Source organism: Neodiprion lecontei, chromosome 7 (genome assembly GCF_021901455.1).
Source record: "Neodiprion lecontei isolate iyNeoLeco1 chromosome 7, iyNeoLeco1.1, whole genome shotgun sequence".
Taxonomy (NCBI): Eukaryota; Metazoa; Arthropoda; class Insecta; order Hymenoptera; family Diprionidae; genus Neodiprion; species Neodiprion lecontei.
The window spans coordinates 24,365,598-24,389,978 of NC_060266.1; the positions used below are offsets into that span (position 1 = coordinate 24,365,598).

Consider the following 24,381-nt stretch of genomic DNA (forward strand, 5'->3'; position numbering starts at 1 on the left):
AAAAAGTGATGGCTGTCAGTGATATGTTCATTCAAATTCGTATAATTTTCGCATAATCTGGGTGAATAAAGTCAGTTTTGGTAACTTTGGTTGTACTGCAAAGTCTATAAATAATTAGCGGGGTTAAAAATGTAGACAAATCAGAAAACAGAATTTTTCCGATCTAGAGTCTTCGAAAATGCGACAATCTGTTTTTAAAATTCCGACCATTCTGTACTTCGACTTTCTATACATATTTTGAAATCCTGTGAAACAAATTTTAGCGTCTGTGAAAATTCAATCGTTGGGGGGGGGGGGATGATTAGTAGTCTAAATTCAGAATGTTGACCAGATTTGGCCACCAGCTTGAATTTATTGTTCAAGTCAGCGTACGTGGATCGTAGATTAAAAGTTGTTACGACAAAAGTTGTAGTGATTTAAATTTTCTACAAGTTTATTTTCGGACAAGTTGGTCAACGGTTGAAAACGGGCGAGTTGAATGACAAAAACATATTACAATTTCAATCCAAGATGGCGTCCGAAGTTACTACAGAATCTGATTAAAATAATGGATTTAGACTACCGATGTTATTTGACAAAAACAAATTTCAATTTCAATCCAAGATGGCGTCCGAAGTTACCGCAAAATCTGATTGAAATAATGGATTTAGATTACCAATGAACCATCCACCCCCAAGGATTGGAAAAAGAAGTTGCGGTTTCGAAAAATTGCAATTCCGAACGGAGATTCCGGCTGGACCAGTACGAATAATTCGCATATGTCGAGTCGGTGCATCGCAATGTGAAAAATTCCGGTTTCCGGGCTTCGGCGTATCTCGATACGTCTTTCGATCGTCTGCATTGACCCGGCGGGGGGGAAATACGCGTTTTAAATCGTAGTACCGTTACCACAGGCGAAGGGGCTTCGCGTGCCGAGTGGGTCAGTAGCACCAATGGAGAATGACCATCGGGCCCCCGAGGGATTGCTGGTGGGGCCTGTTGCCCGTGATGCCCTTCCTCGGGGTCCGTGCCACATTAGTAGCCGCGTGTTCGAGCCCAGAATAGCACGTACGGATCCACCGATGCAGATGCACGTTTCTCGTCGGTGATTAATAATATCGATTCGAGAGAACATTTGCACGTTGGTTCCGCGAACGAGATTCCGTTGCGTTGCGAATACGTACGTGAACGTAGCGTTTGTCGATTTCGCGCCGAAAGATAATCTCATTTTGGAAAACTGATCCTTAAGTGCGACGATTATCGTGATACTGGATTAAGAGATGAAGATCGCAACCACCTTGTTCCTATTCGTCGTCGTTGGTATGTGAGAAATTTCAATTTTCTTCGTTCACCTCCAGATTAATATCTTGGTCTTAAAAATTCTTTTTATTATTTGCAAATCTTTTTCACGCCAATAATCTGTAATACTTCGGTTATCCAGAATGATTAGTCGCGAGATGCTTTCATCGATTACGATCGTTTTTCATTCGATGTCAAGAGCAATTTAAGATAAATACAAAAATGAAAAAAAAAATCTACACACACGTGTCAAGTAAGAGAATTAAAAAAGTTTTCTCACGTTGTTAGAAAGCTCAAATTTGTCAATACCTGATTTCTTAAATCACACGTATGTCGAAACTGTCTTATTACCAATTCGACTCGAAAAAGTCTGGATACCATAAAAAAACGTGAATCCTTGCCATCATGTTTCATCTAATTTCAACGTCTAATAAATCCTCACAATTAATTGCCACACAAAATCTCTGAGATGTGTTCGACTGTTCGTGAGATTTACGAAAAAGTATATGAGCCTGTTTAATTCATTGATAATTATTGTAGATATGAATAATTAAAATCTTACACCATGCACGTATTCCTCCATGGAGATTAGCATTGGAATTGGCATTTTGACCAAATATCATTAATCTATATAATATTAAAAATACAAATCTCCAGACATATTAGCTGTGGTATTTCCAATGTGCACCTGTAACGTTGCTGGGTTATTTTATAACATAACGCAACATGCATTCTTTATATATAATGGTTATTCTGTGCTACACACATACTTGTACTGACTCTTCTGCTCCAGGACTTTGAATTTCATACCTACGTGACTTGCGACTCTCTGTACCGGTCATTGATTGTCAGTCAATGATCTTTCACCTTTCTAGCACTAACAAATTTTTTTATATACATTGTGTGTATAAGAAAAAAACAAAAAAAAAACCAAAAAACATGCGTCAGGGCGAAAGGTTTCTGTTAATTAAAATGAGGCCTGTGTTTTCCTTCATTTCTTCTGTCTCTCTTTCTCTCTCACTCTCTCTCTCTCTCTCTCTCTAGCACTTAATAATAATTCTCTCGGTGGATCAAGTACCTTATTGCATCAGCGATGAATATGTAAATACGCATTCTTATCACACGCACGGTAAAATTAATTAGTTATTAAAATGATGAATTTCGTGGATCGAAACTCATGCGAGGAACTAGAAATTCTACGATAAATAAAGGAGGTCGATAATCGTAACGAGTGCGTCGATTATCACGCGAATATGTTATTTTATTTATCAATAATCGAAAAAAAAAAAAAAAAGAAAAAGAAACGTATCAAAACGATATTCATACAGACAGTGTAAACGATTCTGATTTTACTCTAAAGTTTTCACTTCGCGAATAACGTGCATTATTATAATTTCCGCTCAATCACGTGTCAAAAATACGTATCCGATCCTACGTGTGTATAGAAAAGTGAGGAAACGAAAGTCGCTCCACGATACGTGTAATAATATATGCCGGTATAATAATGGAGGAGAGAATGATGTTAATAACGGGGATATATTATCTTAGACGTGAACTTTGCGGGGTAGAAACGAAAGGTTCACATTTGCATGCAAGCGTCTTTAATGACCGGAGTGAAATTTTCACTTGCAGAATAAACCTTTTCTCCATACGCGGCAGAGAAAACACGCCGGATCGCGATCGATCGATCGTATCTAATTACGAAAATTTTTATTGGTTAATTTTTTTTTTTCCTTGCTCATTCTTTTTCCTACATGGTCAATAATTACATTAAACTGTACAACCAGCCGTCTGCAAATCACGTCGTGCAAAATGATTCAGCAACTCGGACCGTAAAGTCGTGTAATTTAAACTGTCCAATCTTCATTGTTATTTCGATCGTAGAATTGGGCCAGTATTTTTTACCACGCGGTGTGACATATTCGACTGTATATACGTACAACTTTCTAGTACGGCAATTCATAGGTTTGTGACCCTCTTGTTTGACTTCTTAAATTCTACGCCATTCCTCCGGTATGCTAATGAAATTCATCGACGAACTGTTTAATCTTCAAATCTTCGCCGTTCTCTCTTTTACTTCTGGATACACAGCCTGCTTTGAGTATCGATCTTTGGACAAGTATAAATATCGGTCCGAATCGTTGTTCGCGGCCAGGTTTTAGCGTAATTTGCGCATTTCTGCATGTAGTATGGCGGAAATTTCATCGGTTGGATAAAAGATAAATGAAAAAAAAAAGGTTTTTGGCTGCTACCGGATTTCTGCCTTATTACGCCGATTTGAAAAATTTTATCCGTGTCAGTGGGCCGTGTAAAATTGATGCGTGTATAATACAGTGCATGAATTAATAAGCCACGTTTCGTTCTGTAGGTATAATCTTCGTAATTCGGATAAACGATGATCGTTATTAATCGTGAGATCGTTAAAAACAGAGCCTTGATACATCTTACACATATATATTTACATGCATAGTCAATGCCAAGGCCGAACTCTAAGCGTCTGCATTCCAAAGTGTATAATAACAGTGTCTCGCTCATTGCGCTAGACACACTTACCTCCCATTGTTAACTAAGACTTAGATACAATCCGAGATAGAATCCCTTCTCAATTACGCTAGTCTCGTTTTGCACGAGCTGCAGAACCGGTTTTCACACAACCGGAAAACGGGCCTCGTTATACCGAAACAAAATTCTCACGCGAAACTTATTCTCGGTTTGATAAATTTATTTTCACATTTTTCTATCGCTTTCGTATATGGACATCAATTAGTCCATTGATTATTTTGAAATTTTAATCCAGAACGCGTTATATTCTACGGGATGATAATTTGACCACGATTTTTGGTAACGTTGCGATTTTTTCTGGTCAAACGATTCCTTGGAGTAACGTTAAAATCTGCAGGAAGGAAAAGTTGCGCCTGTATCGTATGGACAGAGAAAATTTTGAATGACGGTAAATTTGTTTTTCGAAATATTATCGAAACTTATTGTTGGTAAAAAAATTTATTCCATTCGTTCGACAGAGTTTTGTTATTCGAACAGACACGAAATTTGGAAATCACGATCAGACTGAATCCTCAAAAACTTGCAGAACCATACGAAACTCGGACAATTTTGCTGACGCAAGTTCTGTCGTTAGCAATTGACCAAAAAATAAAAAAACTTAATCATCGCTCCAAGAAATAGCAATTATTAACGTAACATCGTCAGATTATATATTAAGGGTATGTAGCGCTTCTACCCTTACCGACCGAGCACACTGACCTTTTTCTTCCTCTATTAAATAAACAAACGAAGGGAGAGGGTTGAAATTTCGACACGACGCATCGCTCATTCTTAGCGAAATTCAGGAAAGTTACTCACATCCCGAAAATCGAGCGAATCTTTCATTTACGAAATCATTGTAATTCCCGGTTCTCATTTAACGTCCTCAATATTTTACGAAAACATTCTCACGACGGTTCATTTTACCCCTCATTCTTTCCGGAATTGCGCAAAGTATCTCGGCTATGCAATTTTTGGCAAATGTGGGAATAGTAACGTGTGTCAAAATACCAAAAATTTTTTTTACAATTTTCGGGACACGAGTAACTTTCCTAAACTCCGCTGACAATGAGAAGTAGCGATGCAACGTCGATATTTACACCATTTCCGTTCATTTGTTAATTTAATATAGAAAGAGAAAAATAGTGAGTTTCCTCGGTCGGTAAGGGTAGTATTACCGCATACCCTTAACGCCGATACGCTGGTTGAAAATACCGAAATGCAACATATTACGAAACTAAGAGGCAACAATTACCGCAGACACGAGTCTCGCCGGTATTTTCGTAACGGGTTTGGGTGAAATTTTGTCCCTCCTCCTCGTCGAAGAGGGTAAACAGCAAATCGCAACTGACGCGCACCTATTTGAATATGGAATAGCAAATAGAGGTATCTACCTGTTCGTTTGTTCATCTATTTAGTCAGCCAAGAGGTGTTCGCGAAGTAGGTTAGTGGGCCATACCGCATCATCGGTCAGTGCTGGTGGGCCGTGCAGGCCCCTTTTGCTGCACCGTGTCCGTAGGTATAATCCAGTCTCGAATAAAATTCCCCAAGATATCCTTATGCGTTCTAAACAAGTTCTACATTCGTCTCTCTCTCTCTCTCTCTCTATCTCTTTCCCTCTCTATGACGCATCATCGTCAGTGCACCGAGAAGAAGTCGGTTTTTCGTCTCCTTTCGTCCTCTCAATTTTTGGTTGACGGAGGATAAAAAAAGAATATTTCTTTCCCATTTCAAAAAAAAAAAAAAAAACCAACAAGAAACACTAATTTCCTTGCAGAAAATATTATCACTAATATCTTTTCAAAGGCAAGACTTGTAAGACATTATTTTTGCCAGAGTTAAAAGCGTGAAAGATGTTATAATTTTTTTTCTTTCCTTCGACTCCGTATTTGTTAATTTCATTTTGTTAATTTTCTTTTTTTTCTATAATTCTTCTATAATTTTCTATACATTTTTCAAACGAATATAAGGCGGAACGGAAGTCGATAGGAGATTATACGTATACTATATATATGTATTTATACACCCGGATCCTTCCGATAAATTTGGGTCGAGCCGTGAATCAGTTGGCAAAAAGTTTTCTCTGCGTGATATTTCGCGAGCTTCTTGGAATTTAAAGATCGACCCGCGTCCGGTTCCCTGATTTTTAATAAAGAAACTGAAACTGCCAAGCGATTACTGATCCGGGTTGTCAGCCTCGGTTTAGATTTAATTACAACACGAACGATGTATATTAGAAACGAGTAGGTATTCAATATATTTTAGACACTATGGATATATCTGCGATAATCGTGCGAAGTAATTAGAAAGTTCTGATTTTCTTACCGTTATTTATCGATGTTACGATTTAATTTATAGTCATGTTGCATTTTTTATCGTATATATTCCACTATATACGGGGTTGTTCAAATGAACGTGAACAAGGTTTGACCCCGACCCACACCGAATTGGTCGTCGATTTATTTTCTACTTCTACTTCATCGAATGTACGTTTTATAATTATTTCACATTTTTCCCACCTGCCGTTTAGGAGAAGGTATTTTAGAACTCGAAAACTGTGCGTTTGGAAAAAAGTTGCAAAGGGGAAAAATTGTTCTTTTTTGTTTTTTGAATTAGTCAAAAATAAACGACAAACATATTCACTAAACGTTTGAAATTTTTCGAGAACGTAGCTTATGGGAAAAAGCGATTTTTGTGCGTTTAGCGTTGAAAAACTTATTTTCAACCGATTCAAAATAAAATAAAATAAACACAATCCCCCCCCCACTCCCCCTCCGAAATTTTTTCCCAAATGCACAGTTTTCGAATGACGGAAGATGAGATCTGAAACTACTTACTTCTAAACGTCAGGTGGAAAAAATCTGAAAAAATTAGAAAATGTACATTCGGTGAAGTAGAAGTAGAAAATAAATCGGCAAGAAATTCGGTCGGGGTCGAAACGTGTTCACGTTCATTTGGACGACCCCGTATATGCGGTATGTAATGTATAAATAGACGCCACGTGCGTATGCGATCTTTCAATTGATTCAACTTGAATTTTTCAAAAGTTGAACTTACAAGAGAGAGAGAGAGAGAGAGAGAGAAAAAGTTGCGAGGCAGGGCCTTTTAGAACCGGGAAAGAGAGAGTAATGAATACTATTACAGCAAGTGCGAATGAGAGAAGAGAAAAATTAAGGGGAAACAGAGAAAATAACCAAATAATTGTCGAAGACGATAGAGTTTTTTGAACCGAAATCACAGTACATATGATACAATTGACAGATTGAAATAGTGTGACGCTGTACGCTTAAAGATGGTATTTCCGGTTTGGTTCTAGGGTGTACGTGGCGGGAGACCTTAGCGACTTGCGTACTGGAGTCCGATTTTGGTTTCAAGCTAAACTGCGCCTTCAAAAAATCCGGCCTATTTCGGGTCCGAAATCTTGGAGGTGTCAAAGGTTTCGTAGGTCTTGGTGAGTCCTTTGCCCAGCTCCTTTTTCCTCCGCGGTTCTTGCCAAATCACGTGACCTTGAAAAATAAAGCACGCGGATCGCAGTTTTCTTTCCCAATACCGGCTCACTGCAAATTTCGCAATCAATCGCGGAATATTTAAACATACACACGAATCCTGACGCAACAACCGCTCTCCGTATTATAATGAAAATGTAAATAACAATTTTTATTATACACTTGAACCTGATCCAATTTTCATAAGAAATCCGGCGTTAGTTTTGCAGGATAGTTGGTTAATTATAGTTTAATGTGTAAGTAGTTGGAATGTTTTTTTTTTGCTTCGTGCCCGCAAGGTATCATTTACGGTGGCCTCGAATTAAACATTTCGGTTAGATCGCGATACAGCCGCGTTTCCTCGTAATGATAAATCGTCGTTTCTATTATATGATCCGTGTTTCAAACGTTCACGTTGCCTCGCAGAAAATTTTGTAATAATTCAAACACCTGTCGCAGGTTGTACAAATCGAGGTGTCGTCTAAACGACGCTAAGATTGATATCGCACGGTGAATTTATACCGCGGCTTTATACTCAATTTGACGTATTAGTTATGGAGGATTGCCGAAATGTGCACGAACATATTACACGTACGTCGTATAAGGATATAAAATATCATAATATCTTAATGCGAACTCTGAAAAGTTAGTTTGCATAACGACGTACGAAGATACGTGGCCGATTGCAAACCGGGATTGGGAAATTTAATCCTTTCCACACAAACGAGCGAATCGAGTATTTACCTTTTATACCCGATCCAGCCGATTGTTCAGGCTTAACAGTAATTACAATTGAGAAATATTATCATCGTTCACAGTTGGCTTAACACACTTTCCTGTCAACACACCTCTCTGAACATATTCTTCATCTATGCAAATTCTCTGGCTATGGGATTACAGCTCTCAACGTACCTACTTTTTGACTTTCTTCTTTTAAACAATTACCGTTATTTCGTTACTCGAGGTGTATAAGAAAAAATTCAAATAAAAAATCATCATATTAAAATTACAAATTTCTTCTTATTGTTAGTTTCGACGAAGTATCGTTAGTAAAATAATAAAACAAATCATTAGGCTGCATCGAGTCGCGTGTCGATGATTGCTGTTTATGCAATAATACGTATACCATTTTGAATCGCGTTAGACGGTAACACCTTTGCCTGTCAGATCTGTTACTTATTGCAATTTCTATCCTGATTTAAAAATATTCTGTAAACGAATCGACGTTGTCAGTTTCTCTGACATCCTCCTCCGCCCCCCCCCCTTTTTTTTTTACCCTCTTTTTACTTCTCAATATCTTTGCTCTCAGTTTGCAAACGCGCGTCGATAGTGGTTTTTTTTTTTTTCATTTACCTTTTTCCCTCACTTGCATAATTGTTCTATCTATATCCATAATATATGTACAGCGACCGCAGTTGCAGATATATTAACAAGCTGCAGCAGCATGTCGCGATCGATCGTCCTTAACATACATTTTTTTTTTTTTTATTTTGTCTCCTTGCTCAATTCTCTCTCCTCCTTTTTCCAACCGTCTTTCTAAGCGCGCTTGTAAAGCGTTCGGTTCATAATCGATTGAGCAAGAAAATTTATGAACTTACACCTTGCGCCGTTATGCAATTGCTGAAGAAAACCTCGGTGATTGACTGAGGTAAGGATATAACGATGCAATATAAATGCACATTACAATTATCACAACCACGCGAATGACCACACGGCATTTAATACAGCGATCCGCGGTTATAGATTTTTTCTTTTTTTTTTTTTTTTCTTATCTCGTCGACTTTCGTATTACGGATGCGGTGAATTATCTTGAAGGCAATCTTTATTCTCAGATCTCCGCACGTCGCCTCTTAGCGAAAATGTTTAATTTCGTTGACGGGCGATATTGAGAATTATGATAATAGCAATAATCGTTGAATGATTGAAATTAACGAATAACCGTAAACGGTGAACGAAAATGGAAATTAAGAGAAACCATAAAACTGTCTGAGAATAATTCTGCGGCTTAAATCGAGACTAATTATATTTCTAACCCAGATTTTTTTTTTTTTTTTTCTTAACATCGCCTACTTTTATATTATTCCAGGATTCTCGGTAGGAGATGAACTCGGATTTCCCGAATCAATTTCCAATTTGGAAAGCAGCAAGAGGCGAAGCGTTCAAGTGCAGAATCGGGGAAATTCAATTCCCGTAGGAACGTCAAACGCGGTAAGAAATCTTCTCTTACCTCGAATTATTTCGTATATTCTCTAGGCGGAAAGTGTATATTTCACGCGATATACGATTTCAGTGTGTGTAATAATAATACGTCGCTTTTCACATACGAATAAAAAAATCATCAGAATAATTAGTGTAAAAAGAAACGTGTAAATTCCGATCTAATATACCATACTAATATACACATGAATTTGCGATAGCGAAGCATCTTCGCTGCAGTTTTTTACCAACATGCGTGCAGCGTTTATATAATTATAAATCGAATGTTGTTTTTCTTTTCTTTTTTTTTTTCCATAAATTGCGACGTCCTTGCGGTAACTGGTGCGTGAACTTTTCCCTGCACATTTATTTATCACGCGCACTTAAGCACTTAAGTGTGGTAAATATCGTACATATGGTGGATAAAATCGAGGCGTTTCAATAAACTTTCGATAAATTAATTATTCTACTATGCGCAAGTTGCTTCATCGTTGTATTCCACATATTCCATGTATTCATGCGTGCGTTAACTATAACAGACCGTGTACAATTAACTTAGGAATAAACTGAACGTTGTTGTTCGATTACTGTTCGATCATTGGACGGCGAGAAATAATAATTTCGGTTCGTCTTTGTTGAGCAATCTTTAGATCTATGTGTAAAGATCGTGGATCAATTCCACGCAAACAGGCTCTGACTTTTATATTGTAACAACATGTAGCTGATTTCATTTACGATCCGAAAGGCAGTGCAAGGTCGGAGACTTCAATCTACATTGTAGCTTTCTTCTGTAAGCCAGTTTTAGAGTCAAGATATATGCGACTACAGCGTGTGGGAAAAATCGCGCAATAGTCTGTCGATTTCTTTGCTCTTGAAATTGTCTACCGAATTATTGAACCACAAAATCACAACTCGGTTAATGACTAATTAATGAACGACCGAATGACTAATTAATTATCATTTCAGAGAAACGGAAATTACTTCTTCGTTGCAATTCGCTGCTAAACCAGTTGAAAATTTTCAAACTCTGGGTATGAAAAGCGATACCTGCCTCTTACGTAAAATATCTTATTTTGCACATTCACATTCTCGAATTGTTAATACCTACACTCTACGCGTAGAAAGTCCTTGCGGTTGAATTCCAACGTACTGATTTTACGCTGGCGACCCGAATTAAAGTGATTTATTCCTCATCGCATCCGCGTGTATCCGTCGTGTGGTAAATTGCAGTATTTTTTCCCCTCGCGTTGCATATTTCCGAATGGTAAAAATGAGGTTTAAGGAGTAACACCATTATTTTAGCAGAATGGAAAAAGGAATAGGATTTCTTTTCAGAGGGTTTATTTAACACGTATTGAGGTATGTAGAAAAAAATGTTTATTATCATTTTGATACAAAATGGCGACGACAGAGCCAATCTTTGATATCGCCTTCTTTTAAAACCAATTCTTGGGAGGACAGTTTTTCGTATAATGTAAGAGCTGGAACAAAAAACCAAGAAATATTAAAATCTATTTATAATCAAATTTTGTAGAAATGAAGCACTGTTAAAAGACGGAGTCAATTTTTGACCAAAAAATAAGCAGTAAATTTAGATTAAATAAAAAAAAAAAAAAAAAAAACGGCTACGCACTTTCATAAATAATGCAATTGTTAAGCTACTGTCAAAATTTTAAATCGATCCGCGCAACCGTGTTCAAGTGTGTTTTCAAAATTTTCCTTTCACCGCAGGATTAACTGGGCATTGTTTTTAGCCAAAAAAAAAAAAAGTTGGACCTTCCAAAATCCTGTTACCTCTTGACGAAAAACGAGACTCCGCATCGCGATCGTTTTACGGTGAATTAAGCAACGCTAACCGGTGAGGTGTAAAAATTACGCGGTAAATTATACGTGTAAGGTGTACGTAAGCAAGAAATACGGTAATTCTAATACGGTACGTTCTAATCGTCGACCGCTCAATCCTTTCACCAAATCCCGACACTCGGTATGTTTGATGCTCGTTGCAACGATCATGGACACATACGTTAATAATTGATTACAGCAGAGCGGACTGGGTCAGTCGTAATTTCCGCTTACATATTCACCTATTACGTCGATTACGCAACAGATAAAAATCTACTCGTTCGTTGATTTGGGAATTAAAGAGAAACGACGTTTTTCAGCGGATGCCGCAAAATCCGCGCGCCGTTCCGCCCTTCAAACCTTTACCACCCGGCGGGGTTCGGCCGATGGCTCAGCAAACGGAACGTCAGAGATTGGTGGTCCAGCAGAATGCAACAGCACTTAGAACGGTCGCTGCTCCTTCCTTCGCCGCTATGCAGGATGAGAACTCGAAGCTGCAACAGCGAACGCAGCAAGAGGCGTTCGCCCTTCAGATGCTGAAGCAGCAGCAAACGCAACAGCAACAAGCCCTCAGGCAACAGCAACAGCAGCAAATGATCGTCGCGCAGAACAAGAGGATCCAGGTGGGTGAATTTGATTGTCACAGATCTGAAATTTCATCTTCGACGATAATTGGGGCGATTCGAGTAATTAGCCGTAACGATAAAACAGGTTCAGGTCATTCGGAAAAACTATATGAAAATTTTACCCTGTAACAGTTGGCTGATGTAGGGAATTGAAAGCGCGTGCTCAAAGCCAACGCGCCGTATGCTCGAGAATAATAAAAAATTTTCTTTAAAAGGTGACGTTGACGATGCATTAATTGCTCAGTAATAATATAACGTTTGTCGCGTGCATTTATGAAGAAAGATAATGTACAATTTATTTAATGCTCAATGAATAATGTATTCACGATCCACCGAACATGGCAATGTGCATTAATAATCGATATTTAATAAAGTAGGAATGAATTGATCAGGATGTCATGTCACCACTAATGGAATTTCTGCCATTTCTAGGCGATGTGTCGATTTTCCAAGAAACTTTTTGTGCAGCGTTAAAAAACGGTAACAAACAGGGCAAAACAAGCAAACGTTACCGATCGTTGTCGCTAAAAAATGCGTTGGCTAATACTGGAATTGACCCCTTCGAGACGTTTCGGAATCCCATGGGATAACTTTTTCTTTCGGCACTTGCCGCCCCCTCCGGGGGGAAAATACATCGTGGAATTACAAGTCTTGCGACGTTCTCTTAATTTTTTTGTTTCGCGACCCCGTTTCACACAATAGAACATCACCGAGCCGTGCATTGTATCATATGTACGACTCTACTTAAAACGTGAATTGACTACGCTGCTTAACTCCTATGACCTAGCGCAATTTGCCTGATGCATGTCGTACGCCTAGTTTTATACCCGATACGTTCGTACTTGCGTCCAACATTCCACGCCGACAGTTTCTCTCATTTCAATCATAATAACCAAGCATGCAGTTCCTTCGGCATCCTTTGCGACGTATTCACGCTGACTTGTGCAACGACTCTTCGCTGCTCTTCGCGGTTCTGCATAATATTACACGAGCACCATACATGTACGCGAATTCAGGAATTGCTGCATATATCTCATCACAGTCACTACCGCGTATTGTTCCTGGCTAATTACTGCCGTCTGGCTTTCGCTCGTGAGCTCCATTATCCGAATTATCTGCAATCTACCGAAGCTCATCGCGCCGGGACTCGCTAATCCTGTTTCATACAAACCAAGCTACCGTTGACGATAATTTAAACAAAAAGAAAAATATCCTTCAGGCTGATTCATCTCCCGCGGCATCGCCAGCCAGAGTTCCTGAGATAATAATGGCTCAATCCGCACTGTCAGGAATTACTCGAAACACGGAAACTGTTCAAGCTTACAGTAACGGTCTTCCACCGTTCGTCGCCATGCCGCAATCTTCTTCTCAGCTCACAGACAGGATCAGCCACAGTCCCACTCTGCTCGAGGACTCGATGAACGAAGTTCCAAAGGACGATTTTTACCAGGTTATACATGATCGTTTTTTAAGCGTGATATCTTGGTCTGCCCGGGTGGAGGAAACTCGCTTCACGAAGCTGATCGTGTCTTTCAGATTCCCATACCATCGGACGAGGCCGTTTCTTCGGTGAATCAGTTGACTCTTCGATCCATATCTCCGGCAGCTGTTAACCAGGGTTTGCAACCAGCTCAGCAGGAGTACGGCAATCGATATAACGCCCAGTCTCCGATCGTCTCCCCGTCTGCATTGGCGTCGTTCCAAGGAATGGAACCATCTCTGAAAGCCTTGGCTGAGGCGAGCAACGTCACTTTGGAGGCTTTGGAAACTGCCATTTTACTCAGGCAGCAACAGTTGATGCGAAAGCATGAGGAACCAACGACTAGCACCACCACCAGCACTACCACCACCACTACTACGACGCCGAGTCCCGTTAGAAAGTTAGTGTTTGATCTATTGTCAGGTCGGCATTTGATTTAGTCGAGGGTTTGATCACGCGTGAAATCTAGTCTACACTTTTCCGGAAGTCTGGAGAAATTTTTTTTCAAATCTTTCGAAATCTTTGATATTTTTCGTTTAAAAAAACTTTTGAGATCCCGTGAAGTCTCTTGTAATCTTTTGAACACCTCTGAAATCTTTTGAAATCCCTGGTAATTTGTTAATTTGTTAAGGTTGTAATGTAATCTTGACACCAGGCTGCACGTCAAATCGACGAGTGATTAACCCTTCGAATTTAGGTATATGACGTTGTTTTCCTTGTATTGTGGTTATGATTTATCCGACTTTTTTCAGCAGGTACAGTTTGGCCGCACCTAGCAAGGTGATGAATGCTCCCCGCGAGTATTACCCTATCGGATACGACAAAAACTTTGACGATAATTTCGCAAGCCGCGTCGAATTGCCTGATACCAGCTTTTACTGTGGCGATCAGAAACATTTCCCAGGACTTTACGCCGATGAGGATCTTGGATGCATGGTAATCAAGTGATTGCGTATTTTCTATCCACTTTTTGTATTCATTTTAAATACGCTAAACTCTTCTATTTTCTTTCCCAGGTATTCCACGTCTGCGCACTTACCGACGATGGACTTATCATGAAGAGTTTCTTGTGTCCCGAGTCGACGCTTTTCGACCAAACGGTTCTCAAGTGCAATTGGTGGTTCTACGTCGATTGCAAATCTTCGAAAAAGTTGTACGACAGTAACATTCCGATAAGCAAAAGTTATCAGCTTATGAAAGCTCTCGCCTTTTTCTCAGCCTACAAAAATCACGACAATGGGACCTCAAGCTCGACCAATGAGAGCTTGTGATTAAAGTTTGCGAGTTCGGCTAGGATATATGTTATATGTAGGGATGTAAAGGAGTTGATGTTGATTGATGAGAGGCGTTAATTTCGAAGATTTTTCACAAGCCCTTTTAATCCTCATCTGTAAACACACTCCTCTAGTGATTCTATAGTTTTGTGAAAAGCACAAAGTGGACAATATGGTTCGAAACATGGAATAAGGCTGTAGTATTAGATGAATGATCGAAATAATTTGAGTAATAATCTGAAAACATACCTGTGAAAATTGTGAATAATCTCGTGTACAGCTGTGTGCAATTCCAAGCGATTTACGGCTGATTATGAGACTAGCTACCGAGTGTGTCTACGAACGATCTATTACATAATTTATTTCATGATTGTAACTACGATATTTGCCTTTACAAATGGAAATGTAAATAATTTATTTTCATAAATAGCATTAATCAGTAGATGTAAGATATTCATTGGCGTATCAGTAATGTAATTGTAAATAGTATGAAGTAGATTACTTAATCATGCATTGGAAAAGAGCTGAATACTCTAAGAAATTAATAAATCTATTATTCGTAAAGTTCTGTCGTTTATCATCGTAGTATAGACGAGATTTTTTCCAAAGAATTACCAGGGCTAGCCAAACGATGCAAAAGCTGCAGTGCCACGGTGATTACCAGCATTTCAATTGGGTTGAGCTAACAAGAGTTCAGATCGACGCCTAGTGAATTTTTGTCTTGAAATCGATTTGCGGAAACCATTAGGGATGATCTAGATCCTTCGGTAATCAAGGAACGAACGGACGGATCAACAGCTGAGTGGATGCGAGGATATTTCTTCAGTTTTTTTTATCAGGACATTGAGATCTTTGAGCGAAGCATTTTGTTCCGAAGAATTACGTCGATAAATTCGTCTGAATAAATTCGTCCGAGTATTTTTTCAAAACATGAAATTTTGAAATTACGAAATTTGATTGGATTGACCTTGTGTGTTTTACACGGTGAGAATTTTCTTTTCAACGTCGATTCCGGCGACATTGTCAAGGCGAATTAGACCATCGGGAACTCAAAAAACGCAGCCGGAGTAGCGTGTGATCAATACGAGAGAAATGACGAAGAAAAAAGCACCTGCTGAAAAATGTCGAAAAAACAGGTTCCCGTTTTTTGGCTGTGACTTTTGATTCGTTGATCGCAGCGTACTGGGACTGCGCCCAATCGATTTCTCTTCCAAAATTACGTCGGAATGATGCTACAATTAATTTATTCAAGCACTTTTCAAAATCGCGAAAATTTTCGCCAAAAATGCAAAGGGGTTAGCCTTACTTTTTCCTCATTTTTCGACCAAAAATTTTGGGTCTCAGATTCGTTTCTTATGACCCTTACCCGACTAATTGGACCCTCAGGAACTCAGAAAACGCAGCGAAAAGAGCGTGGGACCAACAGGAGAGGAATGGCGAGCGAAAAAGCACCTGCTGAAAAATGTCGAAAAAACAGGTTCCCGTTTTTTGGCTGTAACTTTTGATGCGTTGATCGTAGCGTCTTGAAACTGCGCCCAATCGATTTCTCTAGCAAAATTACGTCGGAATAGTGCCACAATTAATTAATTCAAGCACTTTTCAAAATCGCGAAAATTTTCGCCAAAAATGCAAAGGGGTTAGCCTTACTTTTTCCTCATTTTTCGACCAAAAATTTTGGGTCTCAGATTCGTTTCTTATGACCCTTACCCGACTAATTGGACCCTCAGGAACTCAGAAAACGCAGCGAAAAGAGCGTGGGACCAACAGGAGAGGAATGGCGAGCGAAAAAGCACCTGCTGAAAAATGTCGAAAAAACAGGTTCCCGTTTTTTGGCTGTAACTTTTGATTCGTTGATCGCAGCGTACTGGGACTGCGCCCAATCGATTTCTCTTCCAAAATTACGTCGGAATAGTGCTACAATTAATTTATTCAAGCACTTTTCAAAATCGCGAAAATTTTCGCCAAAAATGCAAAGGGGTTAGCCTTACTTTTTCCTCATTTTTCGACCAAAAATTTTGGGTCTCAGATTCGTTTCTTATGACCCTTACCCGACTAATTGGACCCTCAGGAACTCAGAAAACGCAGCGAAAAGAGCGTGGGACCAACAGGAGAGGAATGGCGAGCGAAAAAGCACCTGCTGAAAAATGTCGAAAAAACAGGTTCCCGTTTTTTGGCTGTAACTTTTGATTCGTTGATCGCAGCGTACTGGGACTGCGCCCAATCGATTTCTCTTCCGAAATTACGTCGGAATAGTGCTACAATTAATTTATTCAAGCACTTTTCAAAATCGCGAAAATTTTCGCCAAAAATGCAAAGGGGTTAGCCTTACTTTTTCCTCATTTTTCGACCAAAAATTTTGGGTCTCAGATTCGTTTCTTATGACCCTTACCCGACTAATTGGACCCTCAGGAACTCAGAAAACGCAGCGAAAAGAGCGTGGGACCAACAGGAGAGGAATGGCGAGCGAAAAAGCACCTGCTGAAAAATGTCGAAAGAACAGGTTCCCGTTTTTTGGCTGTAACTTTTGATTCGTTGATCGCAGCGTCTTGAAACTGCGCCCAATCGATTTCTCTAGCAAAATTACGTCGGAATAGTGCTACAATTAATTTATTCAAGCACTTTTCAAAATCGCGAAAATTTTCGCCAAAAATGCAAAGGGGTTAGCCTTACTTTTTCCTCATTTTTCGACCAAAAATTTTGGGTCTCAGATTCGTTTCTTATGACCCTTACCCGACTAATTGGACCCTCAGGAACTCAGAAAACGCAGCGAAAAGAGCGTGGGACCAACAGGAGAGGAATGGCGAGCGAAAAAGCACCTGCTGAAAAATGTCGAAAAAACAGGTTCCCGTTTTTTGGCTGTAACTTTTGATTCGTTGATCGCAGCGTACTGGGACTGCGCCCAATCGATTTCTCTTCCGAAATTACGTCGGAATAGTGCTACAATTAATTTATTCAAGCACTTTTCAAAATCGCGAAAATTTTCGCCAAAAATGCAAAGGGGTTAGCCTTACTTTTTCCTCATTTTTCGACCAAAAATTTTGGGTCTCAGATTCGTTTCTTATGACCCTTACCCGACTAATTGGACCCTCAGGAACTCAGAAAACGCAGCGAAAAGAGCGTGGGACTAACAGGAGAGGAATGGCGAGCGAAAAAGCACCTGCTGAAAAATGTCGAAAAGACGGGTTCCCGTTTTTTGGCTGTAACTTTTGATTCGTTGATCGCAGCGTACTGGGACTGCGCCCTATCGATTTCTCTTCCAAAATTACGTCGGAATAGTGCTACAATTAATTTATTCAAGCACTTTTCAAAATCGCGAAAATTTTCGCCAAAAATGCAAAGGGGTTAGCCTTACTTTTTCCTCATTTTTCGACCAAAAATTTTGGGTCTCAGATTCGTTTCTTATGACCCTTACCCGACTAATTGGACCCTCAGGAACTCAGAAAACGCAGCGAAAAGAGCGTGGGACCAACAGGAGAGGAATGGCGAGCGAAAAAGCACCTGCTGAAAAATGTCGAAAAAACAGGTTCCCGTTTTTTGGCTGTAACTTTTGATTCGTTGATCGCAGCGTACTGGGACTGCGCCCAATCGATTTCTCTTCCAAAATTACGTCGGAATAGTGCCACAATTAATTTATTCAAGCACTTTTCAAAATCGCGAAAATTTTCGCCAAAAATGCAAAGGGGTTAGCCTTACTTTTTCCTCATTTTTCGACCAAAAATTTTGGGTCTCAGATTCGTTTCTTATGACCCTTACCCGACTAATTGGACCCTCAGGAACTCAGAAAACGCAGCGAAAAGAGCGTGGGACCAACAGGAGAGGAATGGCGAGCGAAAAAGCACCTGCTGAAAAATGTCGAAAAAACAGGTTCCCGTTTTTTGGCTGTAACTTTTGATTCGTTGATCGCAGCGTACTGGGACTGCGCCCAATCGATTTCTCTTCCAAAATTACGTCGGAATAGTGCCAAAATTAATTTATTCAAGCACTTTTCAAAATCGCGAAAATTTTCGCCAAAAATGCAAAGGGGTTAGCCTTACTTTTTCCTCATTTTTCGACCAAAAATTTTGGGTCTCAGATTCGTTTCTCATGACCCTTACCCGACTAATTGGACCCTCAGGAACTCAGAAAACGCAGCGAAAAGAGCGTGGGACCAACAGGAGAGGAATGGCGAGCGAAAAAGCACCTGCTGAAAAATGTCGAAAAAACAGGTTCCCGTTTTTTGGCTGTAACTTTTGATGCGTTGATCGCAGCGTCTTGAAACTGCGCCCAATCGATTTCTCTAGCAAAATTACGTCGGAATGGTGCTACAATTAATTTATTCAAGCACTTTTCAAAATCGCGAAAATTTTCGCCAAAAATGCAAAGGGGTTAGCCTTACTTTTTCCTCATTTTTCGACCAAAAATTTTGGGTCTCAGATTCGTTTCTTATGACCCTTACCCGACTAATTGGACCCTCAGGAACTCAGAAAACGCAGCGAAAAGAGCGTGGGACCAACAGGAGAGGAATGGCGAGCGAAAAAGCACCTGCTGAAAAATGTCGAAAAAACAGGTTCCCGTTTTTTGGCTGTAACTTTTGATTCGTTGATCGCAGCGTACTGGGACTGCGCCCAATCGATTTCTCTTCCAAAATTACGTCGGAATAGTGCTACAATTAATTTATTCAAGCACTTTTCAAAATCGCGAAAATTTTCGCCAAAAATGCAAAGGGGTTAGCCTTACTTTTTCCTCATTTTTCGACCAAAAATTTTGGGTCTCAGATTCGTTTCTTATGACCCTTACCCGACTAATTGGACCCTCAGGAACTCAGAAAACGCAGCGAAAAGAGCGTGGGACCAACAGGAGAGGAATGGCGAGCGAAAAAGCACCTGCTGAAAAATGTCGAAAAAACAGGTTCCCGTTTTTTGGCTGTAACTTTTGATTCGTTGATCGCAGCGTACTGGGACTGCGCCCAATCGATTTCTCTTCCAAAATTACGTCGGAATAGTGCTACAATTAATTTATTCAAGCACTTTTCAAAATCGCGAAAATTTTCGCCAAAAATGCAAAGGGGTTAGCCCTACTTTTTCCTCATTTTTCGACCAAAAATTTTGGGTCTCAGATTCGTTTCTTATGACCCTTACCCGACTAATTGGACCCTCAGGAACTCAGAAAACGCAGCGAAAAGAGCGTGGGACCAACAGGAGAGGAATGGCGAGCGAAAAAGAACCTGCTGAAAAATGTCGAAAAAACAGGTTCCCGTTTTTTGGCTGTAACTTTTGATTCGTTGATCGCAGCGTACTGGGACTGCGCCCAATCGATTTTTCTTCCAAAATTACGTCGGAATAGTGCTACAATTAATTTATTCAAGCACTTTTCAAAATCGCGAAAATTTTCGCCAAAAATGCAAAGGGGTTAGCCTTACTTTTTCCTCATTTTTCGACCAAAAATTTTGGGTCTCAGATTCGTTTCTTATGACCCTTACCCGACTAATTGGACCCTCAGGAACTCAGAAAACGCAGCGAAAAGAGCGTGGGACCAACAGGAGAGGAATGGCGAGCGAAAAAGCACCTGCTGAAAAATGTCGAAAAAACAGGTTCCCGTTTTTTGGCTGTAACTTTTGATGCGTTGATCGCAGCGTCTTGAAACTGCGCCCAATCGATTTCTCTAGCAAAATTACGTCGGAATAGTGCTACAATTAATTTATTCAAGCACTTTTCAAAATCGCGAAAATTTTCGCCAAAAATGCAAAGGGGTTAGCCCTACTTTTTCCTCATTTTTCGACCAAAAATTTTGGGTCTCAGATTCGTTTCTTATGACCCTTACCCGACTAATTGGACCCTCAGGAACTCAGAAAACGCAGCGAAAAGAGCGTGGGACCAACAGGAGAGGAATGGCGAGCGAAAAAGCACCTGCTGAAAAATGTCGAAAAAACAGGTTCCCATTTTTTGGCTGTAACTTTTGATTCGTTGATCGCAGCGTCTTGAAACTGCGCCCAATCGATTTCTCTAGCAAAATTACGTCGGAATAGTGCTACAATTAATTTATTCAAGCACTTTTCAAAATCGCGAAAATTTTCGCCAAAAATGCAAAGGGGTTAGCCTTACTTTTTCCTCATTTTTCGACCAAAAATTTTGGGTCTCAGATTCGTTTCTTATGACCCTTACCCGACTAATTGGACCCTCAGGAACTCAGAAAACGCAGCGAAAAGAGCGTGGGACCAACAGGAGAGGAATGGCGAGCGAAAAAGCACCTGCTGAAAAATGTCGAAAAAACAGGTTCCCGTTTTTTGGCTGTAACTTTTGATTCGTTGATCGCAGCGTACTGGGACTGCGCCCAATCGATTTCTCTTCCAAAATTACGTCGGAATAGTGCCACAATTAATTTATTCAAGCACTTTTCAAAATCGCGAAAATTTTCGCCAAAAATGCAAAGGGGTTAGCCTTACTTTTTCCTCATTTTTCGACCAAAAATTTTGGGTCTCAGATTCGTTTCTTATGACCCTTACCCGACTAATTGGACCCTCAGGAACTCAGAAAACGCAGCGAAAAGAGCGTGGGACCAACAGGAGAGGAATGGCGAGCGAAAAAGCACCTGCTGAAAAATGTCGAAAAAACAGGTTCCCGTTTTTTGGCTGTAACTTTTGATTCGTTGATCGCAGCGTACTGGGACTGCGCCCAATCGATTTCTCTTCCAAAATTACGTCGGAATAGTGCCAAAATTAATTTATTCAAGCACTTTTCAAAATCGCGAAAATTTTCGCCAAAAATGCAAAGGGGTTAGCCTTACTTTTTCCTCATTTTTCGACCAAAAATTTTGGGTCTCAGATTCGTTTCTCATGACCCTTACCCGACTAATTGGACCCTCAGGAACTCAGAAAACGCAGCGAAAAGAGCGTGGGACCAACAGGAGAGGAATGGCGAGCGAAAAAGCACCTGCTGAAAAATGTCGAAAAAACAGGTTCCCGTTTTTTGGCTGTAACTTTTGATGCGTTGATCGCAGCGTCTTGAAACTGCGCCCAATCGATTTCTCTAGCAAAATTACGTCGGAATGGTGCTACAATTAATTTATTCAAGCACTTTTCAAAATCGCGAAAATTTTCGCCAAAAATGCAAAGGGGTTAGCCTTACTTTTTCCTCATTTTTCGACCAAAAATTTTGGGTCTCAGATTCGTTTCTTATGACCCTTACCCGACTAATTGGACCCTCAGGAACTCAGAAAACGCAGCGAAAAGAGCGTGGGACCAACAGGAGAGGAATGGCGAGCGAAAAAGCACCTGCTGAAAAATGTCGAAAAAACAGGTTCCCGTTTTTTGGCTGTAACTTTTGATTCGTTGATCGCAGCGTACTGGGACTGCGCCCAATCAATTTCTCTTCCAAAATTACGTCGGAATAGTGCTACAATTAATTTATTCAAGCACTTTTCAAAATCGCGAAAATTTTCGCCAAAAATGCAAAGGGGTTAGCCTTACTTTTTCCTCATTTTTCGACCAAAAATTTTGGGTCTCAGATTCGTTTCTTATGACCCTTACCCGACTAATTGGACCCTCAGGAACTCAGAAAACGCAGCGAAAAGAGCGTGGGACCAACAGGAGAGAAATGGCGAGCGAAAAAGCACCTGCTGAAAAATGTCGAAAAAACAGGTTCCCGTTTTTTGGCTGTAACTTTTGATTCGTTGATCGCAGCGTACTGGGACTGCGCCCAATCGATTTCTCTTCCAAAATTACGTCGGAATAGTGCTACAATTAATTTATTCAAGCACTTTTCAAAATCGCGAAAATTTTCGCCAAAAATGCAAAGGGGTTAGCCCTACTTTTTCCTCATTTTTCGACCAAAAATTTTGGGTCTCAGATTCGTTTCTTATGACCCTTACCCGACTAATTGGACCCTCAGGAACTCAGAAAACGCAGCGAAAAGAGCGTGGGACCAACAGGAGAGGAATGGCGAGCGAAAAAGAACCTGCTGAAAAATGTCGAAAAAACAGGTTCCCGTTTTTTGGCTGTAACTTTTGATTCGTTGATCGCAGCGTACTGGGACTGCGCCCAATCGATTTTTCTTCCAAAATTACGTCGGAATAGTGCTACAATTAATTTATTCAAGCACTTTTCAAAATCGCGAAAATTTTCGCCAAAAATGCAAAGGGGTTAGCCTTACTTTTTCCTCATTTTTCGACCAAAAATTTTGGGTCTCAGATTCGTTTCTTATGACCCTTACCCGACTAATTGGACCCTCAGGAACTCAGAAAACGCAGCGAAAAGAGCGTGGGACCAACAGGAGAGGAATGGCGAGCGAAAAAGCACCTGCTGAAAAATGTCGAAAAAACAGGTTCCCGTTTTTTGGCTGTAACTTTTGATGCGTTGATCGCAGCGTCTTGAAACTGCGCCCAATCGATTTCTCTAGCAAAATTACGTCGGAATAGTGCTACAATTAATTTATTCAAGCACTTTTCAAAATCGCGAAAATTTTCGCCAAAAATGCAAAGGGGTTAGCCTTACTTTTTCCTCATTTTTCGACCAAAAATTTTGGGTCTCAGATTCGTTTCTTATGACCCTTACCCGACCAATTGGACCCTCAGGAACTCAGAAAACGCAGCGAAAAGAGCGTGGGACCAACAGGAGAGGAATGGCGAGCGAAAAAGCACCTGCTGAAAAATGTCGAAAAAACAGGTTCCCGTTTTTTGGCTGTAACTTTTGATTCGTTGATCGCAGCGTACTGGGACTGCGCCCAATCGATTTCTCTTCCAAAATTACGTCGGAATAGTGCTACAATTAATTTATTCAAGCACTTTTCAAAATCGCGAAAATTTTCGCCAAAAATGCAAAGGGGTTAGCCTTACTTTTTCCTCATTTTTCGACCAAAAATTTTGGGTCTCAGATTCGTTTCTTATGACCCTTACCCGACTAATTGGACCCTCAGGAACTCAGAAAACGCAGCGAAAAGAGCGTGGGACCAACAGGAGAGGAATGGCGAGCGAAAAAGCACCTGCTGAAAAATGTCGAAAAAACAGGTTCCCGTTTTTTGGCTGTAACTTTTGATGCGTTGATCGCAGCGTCTTGAAACTGCGCCCAATCGATTTCTCTAGCAAAATTACGTCGGAATAGTGCTACAATTAATTTATTCAAGCACTTTTCAAAATCGCGAAAATTTTCGCCAAAAATGCAAAGGGGTTAGCCTTACTTTTTCCTCATTTTTCGACCAAAAATTTTGGGTCTCAGATTCGTTTCTTATGACCCTTACCCGACCAATTGGACCCTCAGGAACTCAGAAAACGCAGCGAAAAGAGCGTGGGACCAACAGGAGAGGAATGGCGAGCGAAAAAGCACCTGCTGAAAAATGTCGAAAAAACAGGTTCCCGTTTTTTGGCTGTAACTTTTGATTCGTTGATCGCAGCGTACTGGGACTGCGCCCAATCGATTTCTCTTCCAAAATTACGTCGGAATAGTGCTACAATTAATTTATTCAAGCACTTTTCAAAATCGCGAAAATTTTCGCCAAAAATGCAAAGGGGTTAGCCTTACTTTTTCCTCATTTTTCGACCAAAAATTTTGGGTCTCAGATTCGTTTCTTATGACCCTTACCCGACTAATTGGACCCTCAGGAACTCAGAAAACGCAGCGAAAAGAGCGTGGGACCAACAGGAGAGGAATGGCGAGCGAAAAAGCACCTGCTGAAAAATGTCGAAAAAAC

General features: G+C 40.2%; 1 protein-coding gene across 3 annotated transcripts; it reads left to right on the forward strand.

Annotated features, from left to right (window-relative positions):
• The first annotated feature begins 1,007 nt into the window (after nucleotides 1-1,007).
• LOC107225537 lies at nucleotides 1,008-15,286 on the forward strand. 3 transcript variants are annotated; one of them, XM_015666046.2, is made up of 8 exons: nucleotides 1,008-1,299; nucleotides 7,136-7,270; nucleotides 9,391-9,512; nucleotides 11,663-11,965; nucleotides 13,188-13,418; nucleotides 13,505-13,848; nucleotides 14,201-14,384; nucleotides 14,465-15,286. In XM_015666046.2, the coding sequence occupies exons 1-8, from the start codon at nucleotides 1,260-1,262 to the stop codon at nucleotides 14,717-14,719; spliced, it is 1,614 nt and encodes a 537-aa protein (XP_015521532.2). In that variant the 5' UTR covers nucleotides 1,008-1,259; the 3' UTR covers nucleotides 14,720-15,286. The 3 variants fall into 3 exon arrangements, with proteins under 3 accessions (XP_015521532.2, XP_015521533.2, XP_015521534.2); XM_015666047.2 differs by having other exon boundaries at nucleotides 14,204-14,384; XM_015666048.2 differs by lacking the exon at nucleotides 7,136-7,270 and having other exon boundaries at nucleotides 1,009-1,299.
• The last annotated feature ends 9,095 nt before the right edge of the window (nucleotides 15,287-24,381 follow it).